Genomic DNA, 19,489 nt, shown 5'->3' with positions numbered 1-19,489 from the left:
TTGGTATTGATCATCTGGTGATGTCCATGTGTAGAGTCTTCTCTTGTGTTGTTGGAAGAGGCTGTTTGCTATGACCAGTGTGTTCTCTTGGCAAAACTCTATTAGTCTTTGCCCTGCTTTATTTTTGTACTCCAAGGCCAAATTTGCCTGTTACTCCAGGTGTCTCTTGACATCCCACTTTTGCATTCCAGTGCCCTATAATGAAGAGGACGTCTTTTTTGAGCGTTAGTTCTAGAAGGTCTTGTAGGTCTTCACAGAACCATTCAACTTCAGCTCCTTAAGCAGTACTGGTTGGGGCATAGACTTGAATTACTGTGATATTGAATGGCTTGCCTTGGAAACGAACAGAGATCATTTGTTCCTTTTTGAGACTGCACCCAAGAACTGCATTTCAGACTCTTCTGTTGATTGTGAGGGCTGCTCCATTTCTTCTAAGGGATTCTTGCCCATAGTAGTTAGTATGAGTTATAGTAGAACATAAAAAACATGTCTTCCTGGGTCACTGATTCCCTTGCTTCTGAAACAGTTGTGTGAAGGTGAATTTCCTCCACTCTACATGTCTGAGTAACCCTGGAGTTTATATTTTCTTTGTTAGGCAAAGTACCAACAACATTAGAGGCACATTTCAAATGAAATAAGTCACTGAAGTCCAAATACAGAATAAGCCACATAATCTGACAAAGACTGGAGCCCAGGTCTTGTGGCCTATCCTGATGTAAAGTCCCTCTCAATGAGACACTTTATTTCCTGTACCCTGATGTAGATATGGTCTTGACCTGTAAAATTCTTCTTTCAGGATCCACCTACTTCAGTTTCCCTTGGACTGCGAATGGAAGAAATGATTTTCAACTTGGCCGACACTCATCTATTTTTTAATGATTTGGAAGTAAGTTAGGATTCTTTTATATACTCCTCATGTTGCGTGTTTGGAAATGCATGATTGGTCCTGAAATAACAGTGGAATATTAATTTTTGAACATATAATTGGAGTGGTGAGGTAGCATAATTATTGATTATATGGTGATGTGTTTTGCCTTCGTGGAATTTGCTTTGCTTTACGTTGGTTGTTGTGTTTCAAAGTTTGATTCTGTGGAACCATTGATATGGGTTAACAGTTGATGGCAAGAATCTTTAATGTGAAACTGTGTTGATTATCAGGAGTACAGATTTCTCAGCTAATAATCACTGTTGAGATGTGTTACCTTCAGTGATCCTTGCATGTGTTATATGTTATCCATGTCAGACTCCTGTCACATTGAGCCAGGTGCTTTTCTGTCAGGCTAGTCCAGCTGGTTGTATAACAGTTTAGTCAAGCCTCTATGCTTGGGATTGCCAGGATTCCTTATGTCAAACTGCTGATGGTTTTATTTGTCCTTTATAGTTCAGGAGGAAATTTTTGTACAGTGGCTAGTAAAATGTGTTATGGGCAGTGACAAACGTGCTGATCTTGGTTGGAAGCATTTTTCAGAATAAAGAATATTGGTTTTCATGTCTACACTATGAGAAAATATGCCTATTTTCACTCTCTCCTTGATAGAGATAGTTGTTTATTTAAATCCTGCTATTAAGCAAGCTTGTGGTAGGGCTGCCAAGAGGCATTAATCATCAGGTTGTTGTTTTGCTAGATTTTATAAATGTATGTTATTTCAGACAGAAGAATCTGAAAGATTCAAATAGAACTTTTACTGATCAAAGTTAATTGGCAGCAATTGGCCTTTAAATATTTCCTGATGTTTCCCCTTTTCAAAATCAAGGAAAATGCACCTTATTTCATAGATGAGCCAAAATCATTTTAAAAATGCTAGTGTGTGACAGAATTTAAATGTGGTTTGTTCAACATCTGTCCTGTATTTTGATTTCTTTTCATCTGCAATGAAACTACTCAGACGAATTGGCAACTTCCAGTGCAATGAAATTATTTAAATGTGCTTCATTTTTCCTCCATTCCTTTAGTGAAATATTTCTTTTTACACATAGAGTAAAATACAGATTTTTTTTTTGGCATTTAATGTGCTTGCTTTCCTTAAGGAAATTATATATAAGGCCTTACTATTTTTAAGGTAGAAATATTCCAAGGGGGAGTGACAATTTCCTAATTGCTTTAGAAAAGCTTAATAATCATACTTATTTTCAAAAGCTGTTTCTAATATTTGGCTGTGATTCCCTTCATAAGAGAACAGCACCAAAAAATTCTATATTTTACTAATACATTAAAATTCCTTTCTTGAGTTTCCTTTTGTTTCCAATGATTCAGACTAGATTGATATTTTGTCTTGGATTCAGCCTTGTTACTCTTACTGATATTAATAGGTGTTAATAGCGTCCATCAAGAAGAAATTAGCAGTAGTTTTCTGTTGTTTTTAAACTCTACCTTCTTAAAAATGCCAAAGCTAGTCTGTGCGATGCCAGAACTATGTGGTGAAAAGTGAGAAGTTAGACAAGTGAGAAGTTAGACAAAGTAATAACTTGGTGTAATATAAGACAGAGAAGCTTCCAAACTCAGTTTGGATGTAGTAGTCAGATTTTTATTTGTTTACTAACATTATTCATGCTGAACTATACAGAGAAGGTCTGAAATAAAAGTAAATATTAAAAGTCCTAGTTTAGATTTGTGATGGATGTAGTTTTTTCATAAGCCTAAATTTTAAAAAAGAACTAAGGATCCATAAAGATACTGAAATACCAGATTTTATTCTTGAGGACTCTTTCTTATAAGTCAAGTAGAAAACAGGATAAAGGACTAATTCAACCACATATAAAAATCAATAGTGAAAAATTATTTAAGCTTGTCAACTTTACCACAGTTGACTTTACATTATTTTACCTGAGAGTAATATAAAGGTGTCAGCAAAAGTTTAAATGAAGGATTCACTTAGCCATTGCTCTAGATTTGCACAATGTTTAAAAAATAAATTGGTTCTTAAACTTATTTCAATCTTTCATTTTATATTTTTGTAATTCAACAAAGCTGAGAATGGCTACTACAAGTAATAGTTTCTTTCAAACTAAAGAGTGAAATTATTTCCTGGCAAAAATAAATGTGTTAGTTTAATACTCTTTAGAAAACCAAAATTATCTCATCAGGCAAAAATGATGTGGTAATGCCTGATTTCACACTCCAGTTAGCAGTGCACTGTGGTAAGGGGCATTACTATTTTAATATATTTTAATTACATGTTTTTAGCTTTTGAAGATCTAGAGTACAAGTAATGTTATGGAAATTAATAGTCTGTTGGTTAGCTTGATGTGTGATTTCTGAACTCTGATTGTTGACTGTAGCCTCACTTTCTTTTAAAATTTTAACTTTTTGCCAGCCTGTCTGTATAATTTGGTTAGTTTGCAGCTGTGACTTATAAAAGATGCTGAATAAAGAAACACTGTGAGGAGCTTCCAGTGACAATTCTTAATGTTATAAAAATAGTTGCTTAAAATGTTTATTAGAATATTACTTGGGAAATTTTAGATATGATTTTAAAGTAATTTACAAATATCTTCATTGTACTTTAAGGTGTTAAAAAGTTACCCATTTTTAGTTTTAAAAATCTTGTCATCTTGCTTACTGACAATTTTTAATAAAAGCAATCACAATTTAAATTAATTCCGTTGACACTTAAGGAAAAAAAATAGAAAAGAGAAATCTTGGTTTTTTGAGCCATTAAAAGTACTTGACATGTGAAGGAACATGAGTGACAGAGAGACACAATTATCAAAGAAAATACTATTCCAGCCCCCCACCCTGCCAGAGAAGGGTTTAGACTTGAGTTCCATGCACTCCTGGCTTTCCTATGTCCACGTCTAATGCCCTCTGTATCATTTTACCAAAGGTCTCCGAGTGCAATCCTATGATGCTTATTATGGAAAGTCATTTTTTATGAATGACAGTATGAAATTGGAGGATTTCTTTTCCAGCTTCTTGAGTAGAGCCTGTCTCTCTCTGACTGATTGGAGAAAGAGCTCTTTCTGTTGGTTATTTATTGAAAGGTGATGGGCCTTCCAAATATGATAACATTTCAGTTTAACTTGCCTTTTATCGGTTCTCCTACTGGATTTCTCCACAGTTACAGGAAGATATTTGATCAAGATGGATATAAGTCTAAAGAAAAGTAAGGCACAAATTTATGTTGAGTTTTCTCTGTCTGTCTGGTGTTAAGTAGTATCATCTCGCTGACATTACGGTTGCCATCCTAACTGATTTTGTATCAACATGGTAGCCTCTGAGATTCTTTCTCAGGCTACAGGGGTCGAGGTGGGGAAGCAGAAGTGTAACAGAAAGTGGGGTCTGGCTGCTCGCTGCTCAGAAGCCAGTGAAGAGGCCAGGTTGGTCAAAAGGAAAGCTTGCTTTAATTTCAGTGCTGACAACCGAGGGAAGGGTGGGCGCGTGTCCATAGGCCGACTTCTCTCCACTGACAAGTCAGGGGGCAAGAACTTTTATAGGCTGAGGGAGGGGGCTACATGTAGAAACAGCACAGTCACTTTTGACAGTCTTCTTGAAACTGGTCATCGGTTGACTGATCCGCTTCATCTTGATTGTTTGAGATACAGTTAATCCTCAGTTCCAGGGTCCGTTTGTTCCCATTTCTTTGAGGCCGGTTCTCAGAGTTGTGGCAGCTTATGTCATGGTTACAGTCTGGTCACAAGTGGTTAACTTCTTCCACCTGGTGGGAGTTTCAGTATCTCTAAGACAGCTCACAGGATATCTTAGCCCTTGAGAAGGAACCAAAGGTCCTTGACTATGCTTAATGAGTACATTATTATTATTTAGTCTCCTTTGACTATTTTCCTTCCTTTTTGCACCTTCTCACTTCTCTGATTAAACTTATTCTTTAGCTAGTTTTTCCCCAGGCGAAACGGCAGGCAGGGGACAGGGGGCGCGAGCACCATAGGGTCTTGCTCCATTTCAGAAGGACCTCACCTCTTGTCTTCAGGGCTGTGCGCAGCATGTTCTCCTCGTCAAGGGTGGAGCTGTGTTGTAGCTTTCTCCCTCGCACTCCTAGTATGTTGGTTCGTTGAGATGGCCCAGAGGACTCTTTGGTGTTGAGCTCTGCAATGTGAATGCCACAGTCCTTTCTTGAGCCTTTAACGTGTGGACTCCTGTCCCAGGTCTGATTTTCAAAGCATTTACTCTTATAGCTCCTCGTTTTCATAATTTTTTATTAAGAAAAGGCCTGGAACTAAGGTTCTGATCTCAATAGACCTGGTTTGATAACTCAAAGACCAAGGAAGGGCACCATGGACAGCCTCTAAGTAGTGCCACACTTGAAAGGAAGTAAGCTGCAGTAAATTTTCTTATAAAGGAAAGAAATTAATTTACCTCTTGGCTTCATTATAATTTAACCTTAGGATAAATTAGAATAACTAGTAAACTTGGGTAACTGTAAAATTTAGGTTATTGTGTGTTAATTATTTTGATATCTTGTTAAGAAATTGATTTTTAGCTAGGAAAAGAATCTTCTTTCAGAGGAAGGAATGCCAATGCTAATTACTTTTGATCTGAAGTGAAGTGTTCTGTCCTAATGTTTATGCTTCTAAAAGTGGAAGAGCTGTAAGCTAATTTGCAAGTTGATTTTTTTAATAGAAAAGTATAATTCACCTAGAATTAATGGAGGAACAAAAATAGATTGAAAGATGTTCTGTAGAATTTTAACAGTATTTTTATCTGCAGTTAGAGGTTTGATTGTTTTCTTACTTATACTTTTATGTATATTTCAAACTCTAACGTATACTTATTTCTTTTGTAGTCAGGGAAGAAAACAAACACTATTTTTTGAAAACTATAGATAATATTAAAAGACAAAATTATTTTTAACCAATAAAAAGTATTGTTGCAGTGCACTAAGGAAAGCCTAAAGAAATTAGCAAAGGACGTAAACAGATAATTCACAAGAGAAAAGCATTTGAATTTTCAATATATAAAGAAAAGACGAATGTTGGATTTCACCTTTAGTAATCAAAAATGTCAGAGTGAGTCCTCAGCCTCTTGCCCACCAAATTAGCAAAGATTTAAAATCAGTAATATAGTCTCTAGAGTGCAGTGAAATGACCACTTATGTTACTGATAAGGGTATAAATTAGTACAGTTTTCAGAAAGGTGGCTTGATAATAATACGTCAGAACCTTAATGTACTGATCCTTTTACTCAGTAGTTTCACTTTTAACTTCTATTCTAAGAAAACAGTTATAGGCAGAGAATTGATAGAATAATAAACATTTACTGAACACTTGTCCTATGTGATTTACATACATTATTCCACTTAATACCCTTATATTTCTAGGATAGGAGCACTGGTATTATCTCCTTTTTATAGAATATCCAAGAGAAGCTTAGAGTGGCTAAAACAAAACTTGTGTAAGGCCACACAGCTACTGAGTGGCAGATTCTAACTCAGGTTCAGTGCTTTCTAGAAATCCATTCAACTCCACGCTGTATCTCTCACATGGTAGTTTTTTTTAACCAATAAAATATAGAAATATATTTTAAAAATTCTAAAATAGATGAATAGTGGTTAATGATACATCCTCACTGAAAATTGTTTTAAAACTGCTTATTAAATATAGGGAAAATATTCATGGTTAACTCCAAGTTTTAAAAATAGACTGTGCAGTACAGTGTAGCCTTGATTTTAAAATGTATGGCAAATTATCTGGAAAGGCTACATGCTGAATGAGTCCAACTATTTGACACTCTGGAAAAGGCAAAACTGTGGATCAGCTAGTTGCCAGGGAGTGGGAGTAAAGAGAGATGAATTAGGTGGAGCACAGAAGCTTTTTAGGGCAGTGAAACTGTTCAGTATGATTCTGCAGTGGTGGGTATAAACCTGTAGAATGTCCTACACCAAAGGCGAACACTGATGTAAACTGTGGGCTTCAGGTGGTGAAGATGTGTCAATATAGGTTCATTGATTGTAGCAAATGTACCACTCTGTGAGATGTCAACAGCAGGGGACCTTATGCGTGTGTGGGAGCAAGGAGTGTATGGAGACTGTCATTTTCTGGTCAGTTTTGCTGTAAACCTAATTTTTTGTTTAATTTATGAATTTTTCTTAAAGTATGGAATGTTGAAGAAATTGGAGGGAAATTTTAAAAACTGCTGTTAGGAAACATAGGAGACACAGGCTCAATCCCTGGGTGGGGCAGATCTGCTGGAGAAGGGAGTGGCAAGCCACTCCAGTATTCTTACTTGGGAAATCCTGTGGACAGAGGAGCCTGGTAAGCTGTAGTCCATGGGGTCACAAAGAGTTGGACACAACTGAGCGACTGAGCAGCAGCATGTAACTTTAAGTTTTAAAGTGAACAGTCAGCAAAATAAATCATACTATACTGTATGATTATGATTTTAGCACTTATGACTTATTATACAATAACCAGAGTTAAATACGTTAAAATGTTGCCAGTTTGGATTTTTTTTTTTTTTGCAGTTATAAATGCTGTTTCTCTGTGATGCTCTAACACTGAGACACTTCATTTACTAGCCAATATATATTTATTAATTGTTAGGTGTCAAGCACAGTTGTAGGTGCTAAGGATGCAGCAATGATTAAATCAAGGTTACTGCCCTCATGGAGCGTGCACTCTGGAGGGCAAGTAGAAAATAAACATTTTTATTGTAAATAGACTCAGGTAGAGATATGTGTAGGAAGAAAATCAGAAGAGTATTGGATAAGGGATGTTGCAAACTAGGATATCTTTAGCTGAGATGTTTGGGAAGAGGTGTCTTTGAAGAGAGGACATTTGTAAAGAAACCAGGAAGGTGGGAAGAAGCACCTGGAACAGCAGGAAGACATTCTGGAAAGGGAATGACCTGTGCAAAGGCCCTGAGGTGGGAATACATTTTGCTTCTTCAAGAAATAAACAAGGTCATCCATGTAGTTGGAGCAGAGTGAGTAGGGGAAAGTTATAGGATCTGGATCAAAAAGGGCTTTGTAGATTGTAGTAAAGAAAGTTGGATTTATTTCTAATTGCAGTGGGAAGCCATTAGAGAGTTTTTAGCATGAATATGGTAGACTTGTGTTTACACTTTTAAATGACTGGTCTGCTTATATAAGGAACTAGAATCATTGAGACCAGTTAAGAGACAGTTGCTTTTGGCTGAGACTGTAGCAGTTCCAGACATGATGAAAAGTTGGAAGATTGACATATAATTTGGCAAAAGCCCTGGCAGGATCTGCTAATAGACAAGATGTGGGAGGAGAGAGAAAGTAGAGTTAAGGATGGCCACTAGCTGTTGACCTGAGTATCTAGATGGATGGTCATCGTACCTGAGATGAGGAAGGGTGGGTTTGTAGTAGTAAGACCGGGGAAAGAGCTGTCCTCAACTCTTCTGAAATGAGCAGATTAAGTCTGAAATACCTATTCAACATCCAGATCAAGAGGTTATGAACATTTAGGTTTGGGTCTCAGAGGAGAGAAGCAAATGGGAAGGTGTAGTGGGGGTCATAAAGGCATAAGATGATATATCATCTCAAAGGGGAAAGGGTAAGAGGGTGTAGGATTGGGCATTAGACACTCAGACAATTAGAAATAGGACCAAGAAAGAAGAACTTGCAAGAGAAAGTGGTAAGGAGTGTACAGTGAGGTAGGTGGGAAAGTACGGGGCATCACAAAGACCTGGAGAATAGTATTTCCAGAATGAGGGGTGTTCACTACTGTGTCGAGTGACTGTTCGATCTGCCCAGGATATTGGTTGGTAATGACTGTGATAAGCACCATTTCATTAAGCAGAACATGTAAGCCCAATGGAAGTGGGTTGAAGATAAAAGGAGAGTTGAGGAAGTGAAAACAGGAAAGATTGATTGGCGTTTCCACAATGACAAGATGCAAAGAGTTGGGCTGTAGGTAGAGAGGATCATAGGATTATGGTGTGGGGAGGTTGGTTTAAAACAGAAGCTAATTTAGACATATTTGAGTGTCAGTTGGAATGATCCAATAGAAATGATAAATTATGTGGAAAGGAGAGGAAGCAGCGGAAAGAGTCAAGTCCTTGGGTAGCAAGAGGATAGTTCAGAACACCAGTGACAGAGCTGGACTTCAGTAAGAAGGAAGGAAGTGTCGCCAGGTACAGATGCTGGAAGAAGAGGCTGTTCTCATTGTGAAAAGACCTCCCTCATAGCTCATGATTTTCTGTCTGTCCCTTTCTATCCTCCCCCATCAGTCCCTTGATGGCAGGGACCCTGACTCGTCCACTGGAAGCTTAAGCACCAGATTTGGTAGGTAGAAGGCTCTCCCATGTCTTTTTAATTTTTTTTCCAAAATTTTGAAAGTAATAGTCTACAGTGAGCACTACTTTTAATAATTTGCAGACATTAACTTTTTAAAAGTAAATGTCTAATCACAAGTCCTAAAAATAATTGAAATTGTCCAAGAGATGAAATTTTGATATTATTCTTTTTGTAAGTCATATTTTCAAAATGTGGCAAAACACAGTGGAGGTGCAAGAGGTATGATATAAAATGATATTCAGTGTAGTTCCAGTTTAAGTTTTTTTTTAATGTATATACATCCAAAAGAAGATAAAAGATTTTTCACATTAAAAATGTTACCAAAAATAAATAAATTCTACAATAAAGGATTTATCTCTGGATAGTGGGCTTCCCTGATGGCTCAGTCCGTAAAGCATCTGCCTCCAATGCAGAAGACCTGGGTTTGATCCCTGGATCAGGAAGATCGCCTGGAGAAGGAAATGGTAACCCACTCCAGTATTCTCACCTGGAGAATTCCATGTGAAGAGGAACCTGACAGGCTACCGTCCATGAGCTCACAAGAGTCAGGCACAACTTAGCAACTAAGCTACCACCAGTGGGCATAACACGACCGTAAACTAAACTATAAGTTCTCTTTATATTTTTCTTTTCTGTAGTTACTATTTCTTATAATTAGAAAATTGTTGAATAATTATAATCAACTATTCCAACTTGACTCCAAGCCCTGCATTTATGCAGCATGTTATCTTACAACTCTGGGCTTCCCTGATGGCTCAGATGGTAAAGCATCGCCTGCAATGCAGGACACCTGGGTTCGACCCTTGGGTCAGGAAGATCCCCTGAAGAAGGGCATGGCAACCCACTCTGGTATTCTTGCCTGGAGAATCCCATGGACAGAGGAGCCTGGCAGGTTGCAGTCCGTGGGGTCATAAAGAGTTGGACACGACTGAGCGACTAAGCATAGCACAGCACATCTTACGATTCTAGGGTACTGGAGGTTGAACTTAAGTATTCATTCATTTTGGAGGGGCCCTTTTGTGCCTCAATTTCTTATCTTTAAAATTGGATAATGATAGTATCCTAGGGTCAGTATGACGATTCAGTACATAAATACATATTTAAATTTTTTTTTCCTTGACCGGACCATGCAACATGTGGTGTCTCAGCTCCCCATCCACCGATTGAACACATGCCCCCTGCAGTGGAGTGGAAGTGCAGAGTCTTAACCACCTGACTGCTAGGAAAGTCCCCCTCAAACATCTGTTAGGTGGATAGAACTAGCTCTGACACGCGGGAGGCACTAAGGAAGTCCAATCTGCTGTTCTTTCGTGAGTATCTTTGATGCAAAAATTGGAGTAGGGCCATGGAGAAAGAAGAGGGGGTGGCTTAGGGAATAGATAGGGAATGAAAATTTTGAAATAATAAGTGGTTTGCTGCCAAAATTCCCATGTAGAATTCCAACAGAAATCACACTGGAAAACAACAGAAATTCTGCTGATGTTCAGTTTGCAAATGCAGATGGATCCAGTGCACTCCTTTTGTTCTTTCCTCCTCTACGTTGTTCCTCCACCCCCAGTTCCAAGAGAGAAGGTTTCTTTGGGGCAGTTAAATAGCTCTTGTGTCTGGCTCGCCTCACCCTGTGCTGTCCCTTCATAGAAAACAAGGATGCTGGCTTCTTGGCCAAAAGAAATGTGTTTCTTGGGTTGTGCTGATTGCCTTTTCTTGTCCTCTTCTTGCCTCATGTTTTGAAGGCTGACTTGTGGGCCTTGCTAGTGGTGTCTGTGTCATAGAGCAGAGCCTTGCCGTGTGCAGAGTGACGTAGAGGGAGAAGCTGGCTAAAGGGAAACTCTTCTCACATCAGTACAGAGCATTGACCTTGACCTCTGTCAGCACTGGAAACTCAGTCTTCTTATCTGCAGGGTACACATGTAGGCAATTGAAATGATGTGATTTTTGCCCAAAGCCACTCGGTGGTGGTGGTGGTGGTGGTGGTTCACTCAGTCGTGTCTGACTCTGCGACCCCATGCACTGCAGCACGCCAGCCTTCCCTGCCCTTCACTATCTCCCAGCGTTTGCTCAAACTCATGTCCATTGAGTCGATAATGCCATCCAACCATCTCATCCTCTGTTGCCCCCTTCTCCTCCTGCCCTCAATCTTTCCCAGCATCAGTCTTTTCCAATGAATTGGCTCTTCATATCTTGATTAGGTAATAGTAAAGCTAAGATGGGAAAAGAGATTTCCTACCTTGGTATCATTACACAAACCTCTCTAGCCATGTCCCATAACCTGGCAATTTCTCTGCAGCAACGTAAAGGAAATAGTGGCATGTTGATGCTGTCACACGCCATTGTCATATAGCCGATCCCATTAACAGAACATATTGTCTCCAATGTGTTATTTGTTAGCTTTGTTTATATGTTGTACTCTACTATTAGTAGTTGCTCAAGCAACCTAAAATCTGTTTTGAAAAGGTTTGGAGGTAGGTGGGTAAATAGATTGCTTGATTGTTAGATGATGGACAGACGGATGTACTTGTAAATTCCTATTGTTGAGTAGACAAAAATATTATTTTAGCTGCCTCTGTCTATCTACATTGCAGCTTCCCTGGTGACTCAGATGGTAAAGAATCTGCCTGCAATGCAGGAGACCCAGGTTTGACCCCTGGGTTGGGAAGAGCCCCTGGAGAAAGGAATGGCAACCCATTCCAGTATTCTTGCCTGGAGAATCCTGTGGACAGAGGAGTCTGCCAGGCTACAGTCCTTGGGGTCACAAAGAATTGGAGACAACTGAGCAACTAACACGCAACCACATGTGACAGAGAGAAAGTGCTATAAATTTACTCATGCTTACTCCATCCTGGACACTGTGCTAGGCATTGAGGAGAAGAGATGAAATATAGTCACTGCCCTCAGGAGTCAGGATGGGAAGTGGAGACAGAAAAGTAAGGGAACGGTTATATCACAGTGAATCTCCACAGTGATGGAAACATGTAATGATAGCAGAATCCAAAACCAAGATCACCAACCCAGCCTATGGGAGGAGTGACGAGACAAGAAGGCAGGAGATACGACTTCCACATGATGTATGTAACCTTTGGGGTGAGAGAGCACGGCATTTAGGAACAGTTTGAGTAGATCTAAAGTGTTGGCTCAGATGGTAAAGAATCCCACCTGGAATTCAGGAGCCCGGGGTTCAATCCCTGGGTTGGGAAGATCCTTCGGAGAAGGAAATGGCAATCCACTCCAGTCGTCTTGCCTGAAGAATTCCATGCACAGAGGTGCGTGGCGGGCTACAGTCCATGGGGTTGCCACGAGTTGCACATGATTGAGCAGCAAACACACACACAAAGCAGAGTGCATGCCAAGCAGTTGGGAGATAAGAGGACAGAGGAGCCAGATTATGAGAGGCTTTGTAAACTCTGCGAAGGATGTGCCATGTCATATGAATGCCCAGGGTAATCGTGAATGAACGCTTATCTTTGCTATGGAGATGAATTGCATCGTGAAGTCAGGGGTATCAGTACTCTAGAGGAGAAATCACCAGGGCTTGTTTGTGGGAACAGAGTCTGGGGGCAAATGGAGAAGCTCTTAAGAAAATAGTCTGGAGAGAATGTGGGAGTAGATTTGATGTACTGGGTTGGGAAACCAGAATCTTAGTTCAGGCTTCAACAGTAAGGTAGAGATGGAAAACCCAGGACAGTGAGCTGGCTCAAAGAGGAAGATGCTAAGTACAGGTTTTTTGAGTTGTCGAATTTGAAGTGTGTTCTGTACATCAGACAGACTCTAGCAAGTGTAGTAAATGCAGGTCTGAAGCTCAACAGAGAGAAGTGAGTTTGAAGTCGTCACTCATGAAATTGGTTAAGATTCCAAGAAGAACATATTGAGTGAAAAAGAAACGTCCCAGAGCAGGGGTCTCTTTGTGAGATTTCTGTTTGGCAACACAGAATCTCAACATACATTTGATAACATGTGTAAAACAAAAGTGGATGTTCTAACAAACTGGTAACTGACCTGCCTGTGAAGCTATCTTCCTAGTTTTACCAAAGTCTCTTTTTTATTATTTTTTATTGTGGTATAATTGACATATAAGAATATGTAAGTTTCAGGTATATAACATACTGATTCACACTTTTAAAGGTTATATTCCATTTATTGTTATTTAAAATACTGGCTTTATTTCCTGAAAAATAGAATAAAATAAAATACTGGCTTCGTTCTATGGATGAAGCAACTAGGACGCAGCATGGTCTGAGGAAACAGTGAACGCTTCTTTGAAGTTCAGGCCCAAGTTTAGGCCTCACCTGAACAATGAATGCATGAGCTTCACCCATCAACCCTGGTGAGCATCAGAGATGGTTCAGAGGTGCAGTACAGTTAGAGAATATTTGGAGCCCCAGTCAGTGCCTGGCAGCTGGTGGGCCTCTGCATGTAGAGTGCCTTTTCTGCTTACCGAACAGACATGCCACTTCGGCTGGTAATTCATGTAATTGGCTGAGGGCTGTCAGTTTATTTAAAAATCCTGAGAAACTGACCTGTTGGTGTCACCTATGACAGACTTTTTGTTTAGATTCTTCATTTTGACAGGTGCCCAGTAATCTTCAGTCTGGGAGATTTTACTCACTTACCTTCATAGGAAGTTTTCTTAGTAGAGAAAAAAGAAGTCTTCTTTTCTCTCTTTTTTTTTTTTTAAATTGACGAGTGCAAGAGAAAGCCTGTAACTTCAACTTCCCCCAAATGTGCTTAAGTTGTGGTCCCTGGAGTCTTCTCCCATTTCGGGGCAGTTACAATAGAGCCTCTATCTGGGCTCAGCCAGTCCAGTATGCTAACAGCATTTCTAAGGAAAGGCTTTTCAATCCCAGATTCTTCTTGCTACTAATTGTGTGCTACTCCTTTGTAAGGCAGGTAAAGGACCGGGGCAGGCAGAGAAGATGCTGTTTTTTGATCAACATTATCTGGTGATTTTGTTTGCCTCTTGGAAAAACAATCAACTAAGAAGTATCTTCTGGTATTGTGTTTTGTCAAGAAGTTAAAGGGACATCTTAGGTCCAAGATACCATCCCTTTTAATTGGTGGAAATTGTTGTTTTAAACACACATTCATGTAGTCCTCCTGGATTTGCAGATAAAAAATGTTCCTACTAAATAAAAAATAAGTAGTTTGGAACGTTCATAGTTGAAAGGTAGTATTTAGCATGTTTGTAATAAGAACATGTAGAGGTGTGGTGAAATAATACTTTCTCTTTGCAAAGTAGAAATTATAGTCTTTGCTTTCTTCAAAATATAGGGGAAATTACTTGCATTCTGAATGCCAAAAATGAAAGATTCACTCTGCTTTCAATCACATACCTATTCAAATTGTTGTAAGCAGAAGTCAAGGCCTTAAGGAAATTGACAGAAGCTTTCCCAAAATCCAAGAGAAAATCTAAAACTTTATGTTAGAGTTAATAAACAACTGAATTTTGTAAAGCTTTTTAGGGATGATAGTAAATAAGATGCAGATATCCGTCTGTGTTCTCAAAGTGTTTAAAATCATGTAAGCTCAGAGTAAGGACTCAGAAAGATGAGGGTGACATTGAAACTGCCACAGAGGATTAACAGGAATCGACAGAGCTGTATGGAGTGAACTTTAGAGAAGAATGTTCTAAGCAGAAGGGATATAGAACAAGGATCAGAGATTTGAGTGAAGAAAAATGTCAAGTAAGGAAAGTATAATATAGCCTAAAGAGATAACTGAATGTCATGAATCTACGTTTGTTCATCAGCCTGGTCATTCACGTAAACGTTTATCAAGTGATTACTGTTTTGTGCACAAAGATGCTTAAATATTAATCTTTAATAATAAATATTCTTTTAGATGCTTAAAATAGAACGTAAGGAAGATGGACAGCCATTGCCCTACTTACTAACAGTTAAAAAAAATGCTATCAGCATTTTAAAACAGTTTGAAGAACTATCAGCCATTGTTTGGTTAAGAGAAATATGAAACATGTATAATTGTGAATAGTATTCAGCAATTTAAAAGATAATAGAGATGGTTAATTGATAGAAAATGATATTTATTCCACATTGCCGAGTGGAAGAGAAAGTAGCTACAAAACAGATACCTAGCTTTACCTGCTATTTTGGTAAATGCTCTGTGCTCCAGTCTTATAGTCCTGTCCAGCTCTTTGTGATTCCATGGCTCCTCTGTCCATGGAATTTTCCAGACAAGAATAGTGGAGCAGTTACCATTTCGTACTCCAGGGGATCTTCTCAACCCAGGGATCAAACGTCTGTCTCTTGGATCTCCTGCATTGGCAGGTGAATTTTTTTACCCCAGCACCACCTGGGAAGCACTTTTTTTGGGGGGGATGGAGGGGGTATATATCACCTATCAAAATTTAAGCTCTGTGAAAAACATGAGGAAGGCTGAGTGAGTGAGTGAGTGAGTAGGACCAGGAAGAATGATGGAAGAATTTAACAGAGCTTACTTCTGAGGGATGGAATTGAAGTTTATTTCCTTTATATGTTTTTCTGTTTTTCATGAATGCTGTATATGAGTATGTATCATTTTGCAATCAAACAAGATAATAAATATATTTTCCTAAAACTACTAACTTTTTAACACTGCAATGACAAAACGTAAAAATGTTAGCAATTAATTTCCAGTTGGGTTGACCCATTCTTTCATATTAAATTCTGTCAGATAATCTGGAAGGTTTCCTTCAGTATCATCCATGTGCTTGGTCCACGTAGGAAAGGAATAGGCAGAAATAAGGTCCAACTTAGAAAAAAGAGAGAAAAAAGACCCATAAAAAGTTATCTCTTCCTTCCAAGAATTTACTACCTGCTGGGATACACAGAAGCGATCTCTGTAAGCCTTCATTTCCTTATCCATCAAATGTAGAGTTTAAGGGAGGGTTGGAAATAACATGGGCTTCCCTGGTAGCTCAGCTGGTAAAGAATCTGCCTGCAATGCAAGAGACCCTGGTTCAATTCCTGAGTTGGGAAGATCCCCAAGAGAAGGGATAGGCTTGCAGTATAGGGACCAGACACATAGTAGCTCTTAATGATTGTTGCTTCTGTTATTCAGCGAGCTCCAGAGCATTCGTCAGGGCTGACAAAGAAAAGGAACCTTGCCTTGACAGGTGAGAGAGGCAAGACAAGGCATTCCAGCAAGCAATAGACACAGTCATTATCCAGTGAAAGAGGGGCGTGGAGACCAGGCTGAGACTGGCCTGCCGGGAGCATGTGACCCCTCCAGATGGGCTGTGAAGGAGGGACAGACATGGCATTGGATGGGCAAGGTTAAGGCTCAGTAGAAAAGCCTTCGAATGCCCATTTGCATTGGCATATGTTTAGTGTTTCTAATTTAATTTTTCCTAAGCATCTATTAGGACTTCCCAGGCGGCGCTGGTGGTAAAGAACCCACCTGCCAGTGCAGGAGACTTCAGAGACACAAGTGTAATCCCTGGGTTGGGAAGATCTCCTGGAGGAGGGCATGGCAACTCACTCCAGTATTGTTGCCTAGAGGATCCCATGGACAGAGGAGCCTGGTGAGCTATAGTCCATAGGGTCACAAAGAGTCGGACACAACTGAAACCACTCAGCACACACGCAAGCGTCTGATCACCTTCTGGTTAAAAGGCAGATACAGAAAGAGAAGTGAAGTGTATCACCTGCCACCAAGAAGCTAACCCTCCAGAGTGGAAATTGTATTTCGGGGCAAGGGGTTGGGGGTGGGGGGTGGACAAAACCTACTCTGAGAGAACTGTATCTGACAGTGATTTGATGCACAGGCTGGATTGAAAGGAAAAGGGCTAGAAGCATGGTGGATCCCATGTTCCATTCTCATAGCTTTGTTAGAATTCTAGTTCCTTCCCTGAGAGAAAATTCTAGTGGCACTCACTTGTACCCTCTCTCTCCAGCCCCTCCCATGTTTATGAAGCCATTCTGGCTATATGTGCATTTCATTTATTTTTGTATACTTTGTGCCTGGTATAGGTGGTCAGTCATTGTTAGTTGAGTACATAACAAAATGAAATAATACAGAATGTGTGTCCTGTAATATATAGCATAGACCATATTAATGCTATATAATACTTTCCTGAATGATATACAAACAACCAAAAGATATTCTTTGTGGCTTGAAATGTTTAATCATAGGAAAAGGGCGTGGTTTTATAGGAAGTGAGACCGTGAGTATGAACAAAATTTTTCCTTAGTTTTCAGCCCCCAACTCCTTTTCCCTCTGCTATTGACATGCATTGGTTTGGGGCATACCAGAGCCCCCTGCACCCCCATGCTGGAGGAAATTTACCAGATAAGACAGTTCACACAAAGTAATGGAGCTTACTTAAGTCATTTACCCTTACCGGAAGTCTTTGTCTTATAAAAGAAGATTGAAAAGGGAAGATTTCAAGGGGTGGAATTTCAGACCCCCTGATACTTAGAAGAGAAGAGAGAGCTTTTTGAGTAAGAAAGTGCCTCCTGAGAGGTCCTCACTCCCCACGAAGGGGCTGACAGTGAGGGAAGGTGATGATGGAACCTTCCTTCAGCTCATGGGGAACCTATTTTTTTAAGTGCCTACGTCCGGTTCTGCCAACTTTTCTCTCGGGAGTCAGCAATAATTATATGGCAGAGGAAATCCTCGTGGAAAATTTTTATTCACTTATTAACTAAGGGTGTTATTCTGAGCTACACATTCTTTGATACAAAATTGAGTCCTATTTACCAGTATAAAGTCATCTCGCTGTATATGTCAACTAAAATTGACAAATTGGTCTCTTTTAAACTTTAAAAAAAAAATAAATAAAAAATAAACTTTTAAATTTTACTTCCCACCCCTGCAAAAAAAGTCACTTAAAAAACCAATTACATTGAAATATGCCTTTAAAGATTATAGACAAATGGCTTGAAGGTCAATGAAAATGAATCAATAGACATGGAATGATAATAAACCAGAACTTGTGTTTGTTGCAAACACTGAATTTTAGGGCGAAATATTGTTTCAGAGATTAAAAAATCTCTCTTAAAATATGACCTGTTTAATATCACAGCTTTAGTTCATTGGTTTATGTATGATCAAAACAGAAATAGTCCAGGTAAATGAAAACTTCTAGTTAAATGCTTGGTGAATGAATTAGTACATGATTAATTTTCTTCAAATGGCAGTGACAGTTAAAAGAAAGTGATTGCAGGAAAGGATAAAAGGTTTCCTGGTTTGAGTATGTTTCCGTGCTTCTGGCAGCAAGTTTGCAATAAAAAAAAAATGATTTTTATGAGAATGTGATTATTCACAGCAAGACTAGAGTTGGTGTCACTATGAAAAATTCTTCTTTGGTAGATACTCTCAGCAGGAATAATGGATCTAAAAGAAAGGCAACAGGAATTACAAAGAACACTGTGGCCAATGACAAATTATGTTTGCAAAATGATGGGCAAACCCATTGAAAACTGAGAAATCAGTTCAGCAGTAAATCAAAGGCTTATTCTTAAGAGTAGTCCTGACAGTGAAAAGAGTGACATTTATATTAGACATGTGTGAGTTTTCTTTTTTTCAAGGCTCTGAATTATTATTTTGTACATTGTCAGACTTTACTGTTTTATCTTACTACTTGATTTTAAATTACATGATACAATTAAAACTATGATATTTTCATGAAAAACTACGTAATACAACTTGACATATTATGAAACATTGATGCACTACCCTATTTTGTATTTGAAGGTATATAACATAACATTTGGGCGAACTCCGGGAAATGGTGATGGACAGGGAGGCCTGGCGTGCTGCGATTCATGGGGTTGCAAAGAGTCAGACACGACTGAGCGACTAACCTGAACTGAACATTTTCACTGATTTCTCTGCAGATTTGTAAAATGCCATATCTTCTTATATTAGCTGAACTATAAATGAAGCTATTATATTTGGGCCAAAGCTTTCTGTGTATAGTATCATGCGGTAAGGGTACAGAATGCACTGAAATGTATTTTGTGCTATTGCACAAAACATAATCAATAAAAGATGGATCTTGCAGCATTAAATTATTAGGCATTCACCATATACCTTTTCACTTGGTGCTTTTTACTCACTGTATTTTTTAATTTACTGTATTTTTTTAAAGAAAGGAAAATTATGTGTTGATATCATTTGATCAAATGTAATAACATGCCATAATTATCAATTAAATGAATCCATTACTTTTAGAGACACAGTGTTGAACAATTTCAGATAAGCCCATTTCCTTTTGAAAACTTATCTTCAGTTCTGTCTGGCTTTGATTAGTAAGCCTTCTTTTCCTCACCCTAAGG

At 38.8% G+C, this 19,489-nt stretch overlaps 1 protein-coding gene across 15 annotated transcripts in view; it reads left to right on the top strand.

Moving 5' to 3' along the window:
• Positions 1-19,489, top strand: part of EYA1 (EYA transcriptional coactivator and phosphatase 1) — a 367,945-nt gene that overhangs the window by 320,392 nt on the left and 28,064 nt on the right. For all 15 annotated transcript variants that reach the window (XM_060393795.1, XM_060393796.1, XM_060393794.1 and 12 more), the window contains one exon: positions 797-886. In XM_060393795.1, the coding sequence (XP_060249778.1) occupies positions 797-886 (90 nt within the window). The remainder of the gene's footprint in view (positions 1-796; positions 887-19,489) is intronic.

This window comes from Ovis aries, chromosome 9 (genome assembly GCF_016772045.2).
Source record: "Ovis aries strain OAR_USU_Benz2616 breed Rambouillet chromosome 9, ARS-UI_Ramb_v3.0, whole genome shotgun sequence".
In the NCBI taxonomy this organism is placed as follows: Eukaryota; Metazoa; Chordata; class Mammalia; order Artiodactyla; family Bovidae; genus Ovis; species Ovis aries.
This window is presented reverse-complemented; position numbering and strand designations above follow the sequence as displayed.